Source organism: Octopus bimaculoides, chromosome 6 (genome assembly GCF_001194135.2).
Source record: "Octopus bimaculoides isolate UCB-OBI-ISO-001 chromosome 6, ASM119413v2, whole genome shotgun sequence".
In the NCBI taxonomy this organism is placed as follows: domain Eukaryota; kingdom Metazoa; phylum Mollusca; class Cephalopoda; order Octopoda; family Octopodidae; genus Octopus; species Octopus bimaculoides.
Genome location: NC_068986.1, coordinates 55,946,912 through 55,959,596, shown reverse-complemented (window position 1 = coordinate 55,959,596; position 12,685 = coordinate 55,946,912). Strand labels below are relative to the sequence as shown.

Genomic DNA, 12,685 nt, shown 5'->3' with positions numbered 1-12,685 from the left:
CTGCCAGCTCACCGCCTTAATCCTGATCAAAATCGCTTAAGCTCCGGTCATACCGTATCTTTTTCAGGCTAGTGTATATACCATTTTTCAGATAAAATTATGCGAAATGATAGATATATGGCTGCTTCTTTTAACAGGTCGAGCAAACCTTTTAGAGGCTTCGTCATTGGCTAGTCTTGTAGTGTTTCGAAGGCAATTTCTTAGAATCTCTTCCCTTGCTAAATTAACTAAAATCACAAGTTACGGGGAAAAAGTCAAGTGAATTATTTAGATTAAAAATCGAACCTATGCCGTTTATACGAGAGGTTCAGAAAATTTTCCGGCTTTAAGTAAAAGAAAATACAGGAGGATCAGTTTATTATGATTTTATTCAACATATTTGCCTCTTAGATTCACACATTTATTGCAGTGATCTTTCAGTTTTTGTAAGCTCTGAGAAAGAACTCGGAATGTTGGGCCTCCAACCAGATCTTTCGTGATACCGGGAACTTATCAGCACCCTTCTTATGGCTCATTTGATAGCTTGCATTATCTCAAGACCACTCAGTTTTTCTAGTAGTACACTCTAAAATTTTGATGCACAAAAGAAAAATAACAGTGTCACCTATGGGTTTTAAAATGCGCCAAAAAGAAGAGTTTTATGCTTGAGTACAAAACAATTTTTTAATTCAGCGTAGCTACAGCCTCACGTTTGAAAATAGCGAAGAAATACCCTAGTGTGGCTTACACTATAAAACAAGAGAAAACTCCTGGTTAGTTAAGTTCAGGACGAGATGTGATTTCAGTTGCTCGGTGAAGCCATTTCCCTTCAGTCGTGATGAAGAGGAATGGTTAGTTGTCATAAACACTGGTAGATTTTTTGCCGCCTGTTTCGACGAGTATTCGGGTTTTCGATCAATTATGCGTATATGGTTGAGTATTTCACAGACACACGTACCTTTAATTTAAGTTTTAGGTTGAACCACCATGACCCAATGTAACAAGACTGGAACCTTTGTGAATTACAGGTACAATCTAAAGATAATCGATCCTAATACTAGACTTAGTAGTTATTTATCGAACCCGAAACGATGTAAGTCAATGCTGGCGCTGGCGAGATTCGAACACATATTGTGATGCTGGGACGAATTCTTTAAGACATTGTATCCTACGCTCTAGCAATTCACCACCTTGTCATAAACAGTAGGTTGCCTGACTCAGTTCTTTACAGTGTTTTATTTCTTCCCTCTATGTTCTGAGTTGATGAAATAGATACCAGTTATGCACTAGGATTGATTCAATAAATCATATACGCATCCCTTACTAATGCCAACGAGGAAGCTTCTACACGGTTGTTCGTCCTACTAGAAATAGTCACTAAATTCTCTCAATCACACTTTACCATCTCCATAAACGGGAACATGGTGGTCTCAGATACTCTTAAAATACAGGATGGCAACCCTAAGTGAACCCTACTTGTTTAGGGTCGACCTACGGTTAGATAACAACATCAGCAATAGTTGTGGTTTTGTATTAGTTTAAGGTAGTATTTAGATAGGTATTGGTACATTGAATAACGCCCACAAAAGAAATTTATTTATGATGTGACATTGGCCTTTTATTTGGAGAAAGAGAACAAAGATCTATCGGTAGTTATACCGGCTTAGAAGACTTTTAGTTTTTTATCTGCTTGTAAATAAGAAAAATTCAGTCAGCTGATCAAAGCAAGCTTGAGCAAATAATGTCACAATGCTTTGTTGGTAAGGTTTAATAAGACTGAAACGTGTCTGCAACTACCACTTTACTTCTTGAAAATACAAGTTCAGTAAAATCATTTAATTTCTTGAATCTGCTTGCCCTGTTTTGAGAATCACTGATAATTACAGCTAGATTTGTTTTTTTCTTTCTCTAAATTTATTTCGAAGTTTTCTTTTTTCCGTACATCACTCCATATGTCATCTTTATCATACCATTGGTATATCTGAATTAATTCCCCTTAGCTCAGATTTTTGTAGGATCAGTGTCCTCATTACTACTACTACTGCTGCTGTTCCTGCTGTTGCTACTACTACTACTACTACTACTACTGCACACCTTTCTTTATTATTGTTGTCATTTCTACTTTTGAAAATGCTACTACCATCACTACCACCGCCATTGCTAGCAAAATCACCATCATCACCACCACCACCACCACCATTCAAACGAAACAAAAACAATCCCATCACCATCACTACCATCACCACCCTTTTAGTATTAAAATGCACTTTACCTTCACAGTGCACGTGACCAGGATTTTATCAACAATAAACTAAAAGAATTATCCGATGCTGGTATTGAACGCTTCTGGATCGGTTTAACAGGTTAGTAATGCAATCTTTTATAATAACTCTCACCACTAATAAACAAATATATTTATTGCATTCAAGGAGACTTGAGGTGGTTTGTGCCGGCAACACTCATTTCAGTAAAAGCAAGTGGGGATGGGGCGACCTATTTATCTATCCATCTATCTATTACATTGATCTAAGGGGTTACTCTATACTTCTGTAAAGCACAAGTTTGTTCTTAAACAAAAATATATTGTTGACAGTGACTTCGAAGTTTCGGCCAGTTAATTCATCATAGCCGATAAAAAATGTTGGTTTGTTGTTTCATTATATCGATTTCCTTTAACATTTATATTTTATAAGTTTTGATCGTTCTTTAAAAGTTAGTAAACGACACGTCGGACAAAATCATCCTGTGTATAGAAAAAGAGAATATATTATGCAATCGATAAACTTCGTGAAAAATCCCCATACAGTAGTGTTAACGAAATTCTTCAAATCTGAATATATGCAAATATATTGATCGTTCAAGTAAAGCCCTTCTCAGGAATGAACTTTACTCGAGATACCGAAATGTCAATATTTTAGCAATCTCACAGCATAAAAATGTAGCGAATTTTGCATTACTAAATGATTTTTTCCGACACAGACTACAACTAATTTCCCTGAACTGTTTGTTTTTCTTCTTTTTGCTCAATTTTTTTTTGGTCTTTTTTTTTCTTTTTTGATCTTGTTATTTTTACTGTGCAGTTGATATGGAGGGAAGACCACAATGGGATACTGGTGAGAACGTAACTTTTACCAATTGGCCCTTAAGTGGTAAACCAAGAAAATCACATAATGCACGATGTGCTCATATTCAAACAAGTAAGTCAAAATGATTTTCTCTCTCTTTTTTAAATACAACATAATATTACTAGCACTGTGTGTAGTCAGGGTAATGTAGTCATATTAAAGCAAAAGCTAAAAAAAAAAACAGACCGTCACCCACTTGTCAGAGCATTTTTCTCCTACCATATGGCACCAAAGTTATCATAATCCCACCGTTTGCTGTCACTAATTTATTTCATTTCATTTATCTTAGGCATTACTTCAAGGAATAAAGCTCCTGTCTGAGATGATTTCTGGATTCAGGGCTTCTGTCTAGGTTTACGGACACCTAATGAAAACCACTGGATTATCAGGTTGGCGTCCGGCAGGAGATAATTTATGTATCATGTCTAGATGTGATCTTTAGCCTTGGTTGGTAATCACCTAGAGAAGGTGTCTCATTCTAAACACTGATTGGAAGTGAACATGTAACGCAGTGACCCGCATATTAATGGTAAACTTCATGATTAATTACTCCAGTGTTCAAATGCCTTAGGGAATTAAGTCTGCCAGTTAAACAGGATTGTAAGATGTGGGAACGAGTTGTTGGATCCGTCTGACCTGAGGTTGCAAAATTCATGAAAATTTAAAAAAAAACAACCATCACTGACATGAGTATGGTCTAAAAACACGTACCATACTCTTGCTAACTATTATAGATGACCATGTAGCTGCTGGCAGACAGGTACACCCTCTTGGCCCACCCACTCCTTGTTCCTGTGAAGCATTGGGGATGTGACAGCTAGAGGTTGAGAGAGCTACTCAAGCACTCGGAGCTGGACCTCATTTTTAGTTGAGTAAAGTGGAGCAACCTGATGTGAAGCGCCTTGCTGAAGGACACACAATGCGTCGCACGGTCTAGGAATCGAACACATAGCCTTATGATCGTGATCGCAACACTGGTACTGAATCACGAGGCTTCATACTGAATGATATTATACACTGATACAACATAGCCAATCAGTGAGAATCCACTTGATCACTGTTAGAATTAGCGGCTAAATCTCTCTCAAACAATACCCAACACCTTACAGGTGAATGATGTGGTATTAGACATTGATCTTGTAAAGATAAAATGATAGAGGGGTTGTTGTTTCATCGGTAAGATGAAATATTACTTCCAATCCTTCCAGATGGGTCGCTTTTCTATTTATTTTCTCCAAACTTAATGCTTCTAATATTTATGTCTAAATAAAAGTTTGCACAACAAGATTTATACCAGAATGAAAGACACGATGGTTACGATTATAATGCATTTGATCACGAGTCTGCTAGATCTGAGTTCACCTGGACCTAAACAACGACAATGACAGGTTTATATGCATATACATACATAGATTTGTACTCGTTCAGACACACGCAGGCATAAAAATGGCAGGATGTTACATATGTAATATAGGTAGTTGAAAAGCTTCCATCAACTGAGATTAACCATGTAATTCGTAAGCAAAACCTAGCCTCTCGAGGTGTATAAAGTTTATGAACATCGAGCAATGGAGATGACTGTCATAAGATCAGTTGGCTGAAATTCTGCTCACTAACAAATATACACACATTCATAATTCTGAGTTAATTACTTATCAGGAAAATAAATTAGTACAGCAAACAATAGCAGAAACAAATCATTGTATCAAATTGACATAGATGAAATGACAAATGTTCTGTAGTTTAATTAATAAGACAATCATGCATCAGACTTTGGAGACGTGGTTCTATTCTGTTAGTGAACTTTTTCTATTTATTGTCTCCAATGAGTGTTTCTCATATCTAATATTAGTTTCAAATTTTGGCACAAGGTGAGCAAAATCGGGGAGGGGATAAGTCGATTACATCGATCTCAGTACTCAGCTGGTACTTATTTTATTGATCTCGAAAGGTTAAAAGGTAAAGTCAACCTCGGCGGAATTTGAGCTCAATACTTAAAGACGGATGAAATGCCGCTAAGCATTTTGCTCGGCGTGCTAACGATTCTGCCAGCTCGCCGCCTTACTCCTGTCTAATATTACCCAGCATATAAGGTGTTGGTAGAATCGTTAGCATGTCGAGAAAAATGCTTAGCGACATTTCGTTCGTCTTTACATACTGAGGTCAAATTCCACCGAGATCGACTTTGTCTTTCATCCCGTTTGGGGTCCATAAAATAAGTATCAGTTGAACACTGGGGTCAATGTAATCGACTAGACCCTCCCCGAAATTGCTGGCCTTGTTCCAAAATTTGAAACCAATATTACCCATCGTAAAATCAATTTGAATATGTTTGCATGATTAGGATGTTATGTAAGCGGAAATAGTTCAGTATTTAGTTACGTTCCTTTACATTCAATGTTAAAACCTTCACATCCATCCACATTCGACTTTGCCTTTTATCATTTTGTGGTCGAGAAAATAAATACTAGTCAAATACTAAGTTCGAATTAATTAACTATTGCTTTCCGTACCCCAATCCCACCCCCATACATTATAAGAGAAAAACTTTGAGGCTTCGGATGTATGCCACAAAATTGATTTATCTGCTTGATTGGTGACAAGCAGTGTAGAGAGGCAAGGAAACTTTGTGACATCGGAGGATGCAACATAGTTTCGGTCTCTGATTATAGCTACTCTATTCATACCTCTAATATCTTTGAGAAAGGTATGCTTATCCTAACTTCCCATTTCTGTACGCCTTCTGTACACCAAAAATTCAACGTATCCAGTTGATATGTAATGATTGTAGTCGCAAAGAGTTCTCGGTGATTAAATCTACGCCATCGTTTCACTTTCTAGTTGTATCTATCTCTTTCTTTGATTTTATTTACATCCTCATAATGTCCTATAACTTCTTCCTTCTTAGATAAGGTTTTGTGACTGTGTAACATATCAATAAGACTCGCGGAGAAGACTCAAGCCCTATTCCTGTTTAGCAAATTTTAGAGCCAGATTTTGATTCCAAAATTGTTACAAAAGTGATGTGGGGCACAAGTGAATAGAAAAATGATTAAGTATTCTAGCACTACTGAATAAACAAAACAGAGCAGACGACATACCAGAAAGAAACAGTAGAGTGAGAGAGAGAAAAGGAGGAGAGGTAGAAAGAAAAAGATAGTCAACCCCTCCCCCTCCAAGTAGAGTTTTTCTTGTTCGCTCCTTGTTTCGCGGTTTATACAACGATGGGGATGAATCCCATAAAAGAATTATTTTCTGAACTTAGAGTTTTTTTAAAAAATTTAACTCACTTTATTCTTTATTCCAGATGATGTTGAAGGCAAATGGGTACTAGATTTCGCTTGCTCTCAGACAAGGGCTTTTGTTTGTAAAATTGCGATAGGTGTCAAAGTGAAAGACGTCGCGAGACCCGTGGGTAAATATTTATTTATGTTTTTGCATGTATAAAGAGTATGACTGTTTCACAGTCACATCAATATGACACTTATTTCTCAAGTGGGCTATCTAGCCATTTAGCTCTTTTTTTAATCGTTTAATAAGAGGACCTGTTTATCAGTGTTGGTTTCAACTTTTTTGCACAAAGCCAGCAATTTTGAGGGAGATATATATATATATATATATATATATATATATATACTGTACTGTTTCGTGATAGAAAGATAAACAAAAAAAGTACTCCATCTGGTGAGAGATAAATATTTATTTAAAGGAAGCAATACTTGTCTCTAAATGCTACTAATAGTTTCATATGTTGAGAAATATCTCAAACATATTCATCAGGCACAAACTACACAGCCTCCTTCCGACATAAGGACAAAAGCAAAGCTATTAAGTTGGCTAGCTACGTATGGATCTTGAAAGATAAGGAAACGTCACATATGATTAAGTGGAAAATAATTGAGAAATCCATACCTTATGTTAATGCATCGAATAAATGTAGGTTACATTTAACTGAAAAGCTCAGATCCTGTTCAGATCTAAGATCCTTAACTCTCTACTAAACTCTAGGTCTGAAATTTTCAGAGGTTGCATACATATGTATAAATATATTTGGAAGAGTTGGAAAATTCCGCCTATACCTGACTAACTTGATATTATCTTTCCAGCCTTATAATTTAAAGTCTAAGGAGTGTAACACTTTCACCTTTTTTTTACTTTTTACATTTTAGTTGTTACGTTTTTCTTTTCTGTTTTCCGTTTTTTTAACGTTCTGCGTTTTCTATATGCTGTCTTCTCAGCTTTTTCGCGCTTCTTCTCTTATTCAATTTTTAAAAATTCATTATATGTGGTTTGTGCCTGATGAATATATTTGAGATATTTTTCAACATATGAAACTAGTAGTAGCACTTAAAGACATGTATTGTGTCCTTTAAATAAATAATACATATATAATGTGTGTGTGCGTGCGCATGCAGTTAAATAATATTTTCAAAGTTTGGCACAATGCCAGAAATTTGGGGGCATGAGGTAAGTCAATTATATCGACCCTAGTACTTGAGTGGCGTTTATTTTATCGACCCCGAAGAGATGAAAGGCAAAGCTGACCCTTTGCGCAATTTGAACTCAGAACGTAAAGGCGGACAAAATTTACCTTCTGGCGTGCTGTATGATTCTGCTAGCTCGCCGCCTTCGTATTGTTAAATAATGATGAATTAGCAGGAATGATAAAACGCAAAACTAAATGACTGCAGACTAATGAAGTATATAGTTTTGTTTTCTACTTTGGGACTTCAAATTTCAGCGTCCAATCAAACATTTACCTGCCTGTAAGATGATATATTCTTTTTGGTTGTTAATATTTCTACCACAGAAAATTATGATCTTCTACTGGATAACCATGTTACCTTGCCATACATTGTAGCTTAGCTAGCTAGAATTCTAGAATTTCAATGAAATTCCTGAGATCTGTAGTTCTGAAAATATACTACGACTGAAAAAAGAAAGGACTGAATGATTATGACTGAAGCATTTTTAATAGGTCAGTACTTCTAGGGCTGGCCTGATTGTTAAACAACAAAGACAGCTTAAAAAGGGAAGGAAGCATTGAATAAATCTAGTCCTGAAAACAAAATGGTGCGATCACATTTGGGATGCTTTAACACTTAAAAAGCGAACATCAGCAATTTGTGTTTCAAAAACTTTACATGGCAACGGCAATCATCAAAGGAGGTGAATATTTTACGGCACTCTTTTGATAAATTTGTAAATTTTATCGAGCGTGAGACTAACAATTGTAGTTTTTGTACTTATTTAAAGTAAAATAAGTATAAAAATTACACTCAAGGGAAAGATTTTTTTTTTTGCTTTTTGCCTTTTTGGTACACACATCTATGTAACTCTTTCCCACTGTTTAAAGGTAATCATAAAGGTTTCCCAATCACGGATGACCTGATGGTTAAGCACATTTAATAAAGTAGTTACGGATACACGGTTCCTGAAAGCAAAGCAGTGCAGTCAAGACTGGAACGCCTTTGATCATGTCGTAATAGGATTGTTCTAGAGCATTGGTTCTCAACCATGTTTTGCCTTTTGATTCCTGTTTTGCTTCGGTACACCCTCATAACCATTCTATGTTTTTAAAAATCGTACTGAATTTTTATAATTAGATATTAAGAATTGCATTTAAAAAATGTTAGAATGTTTTGTGTATTGTAGAAATATAACCGACTTTCTGCACATAAATTTTAACAACAAAATCTTATATGGATCTCTAAGGGCCGTATGGACCCTAGTTGAGAACCACTATTCTAGAGACTAAAACAACAGTGCAGACTTGTGCTGGCCAGGTTTGAGACACTATAATCATACTCTACATGTTGAGTGATCTACAAACCATGATATAATAATCCTTTATACTAGACGCATAAGGCCTGAAATTCTAGGGTAGGGACTAGTCAATCACATCTATGGTCAAAGGTATTTCAGACATGGCCATCCCGTCTTTGTTGTAAACATTGTTATCTAAGATTACATTATCCAATGTGTTCATCCAGTTTGAAGATGGTTGGATACAATTTGAATGAAATTTTTTTGGCATTTCTTTTTAGCGGGTCGAGTTATTCTTGTAAGAATTTTATCCCATTGATTCGCGAGGATGACTATCGCTTTATAGAAACTAAAAAGATGTTGTTTTAATACATTTTCTTTTTGTTTTGCAGAACATTACAGCTGCGCACCAGGATGGTTTGCCATGTCTAAATACTGTTACAAATTCTTTTCGGCATCTTTAACTTGGCTTGCAGCTAAGATTGCTTGTAAAAAGCACAATGCTCACTTGATCAAAGTTTCGAGTAGTACAGCAATGTCAGTTTTAAGAAGTGAGTATCAATTATTTATATGTTAAAATATTGATAATTGCAAAGCAGTTTATTTAACTGTCAATTTGCCTTTCTATCAAAAATTTACGAACTTCGAACCTTTACATGGTCGCTGAAATTGTTGATAATAGGAGTTAAATCTCCTTCACTTTATCACACTGATAGATTTTTCTTTCACATACATGTGCTGTTGATCCACGTTTAGCTTTTAAAGAAATGAAGAACAATTTTTAACTTCTTTTCTTGATCTCCCATGAAATTATTATTTTATCTAAGAGCCTCTACGCGTTCATTCACCCTGCAAGAAATAACAACCACATATCCTTCAAATCACTCTTATATTTTCCTTAAAGAAGAATACGTTCAAAAATTTAATAATTGATTTAAAAGAAGAAAATGGAATGCCAGAACTTGAACAATTTGTTGCCAGCCCTTTTAGAACTAATCAGGAGCTCAACATATTTCCAACGTAATCCAAAAAAAATTCAAGAAAAAAATGAAAAAGAAATCAGCCAAATGTATATAGTAAATTATTTTCATGTAAGAAATAATACTGAGAAATGTTTCTACGGCGCTGACGTAAATTCTACTTTCGGATTCTACTGGACGGAAGCTATTCTCAACATAATCTTGTTACTATTTCCTAATAGAAAAATAAAGATATATTTTCTCTTATTTTTAGTTCCAACGATGATTCGTAGAAAGTATGTATGGATTGGATTAAATGATCGAGCTGAAGAAGGTAAAATGGTCTGGGAGAACGATGGAACTGTGGTATGTATATAATAAAATAACTTATTTTTCAATAAACAGATCAGCTGGTAAGGGTCAATCAAACCCGGATAGTGATTCAAACTCTGTTCTCAATCATTAATCTCTAAGGTGAAGATGAGCGGGGTAATACGGTGTCAGACTAAATGAAAAATTATCAGGTACAAATAAAGCAAAATGAAAAGAAAAAAAAATACAGTGAAGTACAGGGGATATATATTTTAGTTTTAGGATGTAGAGAATCATTTTTTTGGAAGAAAAAGAGAAATTTATGTACTTTCTGTAACAACTCTCATGGCGAAGATAAATATTGTACATTTGATTTTGTTCTTCTATCTTCAAATTCCACCGGGGTCAGCTTCGTTTATTCCATCCCAGGTTAATAAAATTAATATTACACAAGATGTTATATTTATTTTCCTTCAAGAACTTATGATATGCTCTTGTTATGACTTTTGGTGAATTAGCAGAATCATTAGATCTTCGGGTAAAATTTCTGATTGTGTTTTTTTCCGACTGCTTATGTTAAGTACTCAAACCACATCACAACAAACTTTTTCTTCTCCCTTTTCCGAGGTAGATAAAATAAAGGAATAGCTATGTGCTGAGATTCAATATAGTTAACTGTCCTCTTCCCCTAAACGTTTGGTGAGCTGCGAAAGCGAGTGTGAAGTGCAAAAGGATTCCTTTCTACCGCATTCCCAGCAATTCGTTGCTTCCACATTAGGAATATCATCCAAATCTTCAATCTACAGTATACTTTCTTAAAGATATCTAAAACAATTTTGTAGTCTATATTTGATTCCTGTAAAAAGAAACGTCAGGACAATCCTGGAACGCTTTTCATCACAAGGCCTGTCCGACCTGAGCTGACAACAAATTAACAATAACAGTATGAGCTATTCTTTTACTTGTTTCAGTCATTTGATTGTGGCCAGGCTAGAGCACCACCTTGAAGAGTTTTAGTTGAACAATGTTACCCCAGGACTTTTTTAAAGCCTAATACTTATTTTGTCGGCTACTATGCCGAACCGCTAAGTTACGGGGACGTAAACACACTAACACCGGTTGTCAAGCGGTGATAGGGGGAACAAACACACACACACACATACATACATATATATATATATATATATATATATATATATATATATACACATATGAAGGGTCTCTTTCAGTTTCCGTTTACCAGATCCACTCACAAGGTTTTGGTCGGCCCGAGACTATAGTAGAAGACACTTGCCCGTGGTGCCACGCAGTGGCACTGAACCCGGAACCATGTGGTTGGGAAGCAAGCGTCTTACCACACAGCCACGCCTGGTAAGGTTTTAAAAAATGATGGTTTTATTTTCGTTATGCCGAAGTATAAATTACACAAGGAAATGTGTCAACTGGTTCAAATAGATTTTGATGTATTCTCCAAAAAATACACTGTGTTGAGAATGTTGCAACATTTTCTTGCTTACTCCATGGTCAATTGTAATTGAACCAACCAATAATCAAAAACCACAGGACTGGGCAAGGTTGTTATTGATGACTAACAGTCTTCCCCACTACACACACAGCTCAACACCACCGATGGTGTCCGAGGGGAGGCTAGACAAGTACCGATAGAGGAACAGTGTTGTCATCAGAACTCAAACAGTTACTGTAAGGTATCCTGTCCAAAACTCTACCAATTCGGCCAGTCCACATCCTGGGCAGGTATTTTATCAACCTCCAGAAGAGGAAATGCAAAGTTGACCTTAGCAAGATAGAATACTGTGCATCAAGCAAATATCACAAGGCACTATCCAACGCTCTGGCGACTCTGGCAATTTGCTTTCTGTGGTATCTAAGATTACATTATCCTCCAAATTTTTAATGTAAAATGGGTTTGATTTTAGGGAGAATTGGCTAATAATTCTAAGAAGTCTATCCACTACGTGGAGGTTCCATCATCGGCTAAAAAAAATTTTGTTGTTTTGTTTTCTGCTATCAGTTTGTAATCCCTCAACTAGCATTTAGATAATCCTTCAAATGTATTTCTATTCCAAGTTCGTTAGAGTCAATTTAAGGAATTCCTTTTCCACTCTATTTTTTTAAACCATATTTTGACCTTTAGGATTCCTATTGGGATTAATTTTTTGCTTATCAAATTACACTGATGGTAAGGAATTATATCATATAACTTTGGTAACCTATATTTTCTTAAATAACGGATTACCAAAAATGTATGTCAAATAACTGGGATTTTTAAGGTTATATCACATTTCTTGTGTGTGTGTGTGTGTGCCCGCGAACACGCACACATACACACACACACACACACACACATCTAAAAGTTAATAGGCTATCATTTTTTAACATTTATTTCTAGAAACAAAACGGCATGCCTTGATTAGTTTTTAATGATTTCACCCATTTTAACATCATACTAATTAGTGTCCACAAAGAACAGTATCATGAGAGGTATATGCGTAGCTCTCTCTCTCTCTCTCTATCTCTCTCTCT

General features: G+C 35.7%; 1 protein-coding gene across 1 annotated transcript in view; it reads left to right on the top strand.

Annotated features, from left to right (window-relative positions):
- LOC106883728 (macrophage mannose receptor 1) overlaps nt 1-12,685 on the top strand; it is a 299,961-nt gene that overhangs the window by 158,302 nt on the left and 128,974 nt on the right. Inside the window, exons 10-14 of the mRNA XM_052968739.1 lie at nt 2,260-2,342; nt 3,060-3,176; nt 6,412-6,519; nt 9,263-9,421; nt 10,104-10,195. Coding sequence (XP_052824699.1) covers nt 2,260-2,342; nt 3,060-3,176; nt 6,412-6,519; nt 9,263-9,421; nt 10,104-10,195 — 559 coding nt within the window. The remainder of the gene's footprint in view (nt 1-2,259; nt 2,343-3,059; nt 3,177-6,411; nt 6,520-9,262; nt 9,422-10,103; nt 10,196-12,685) is intronic.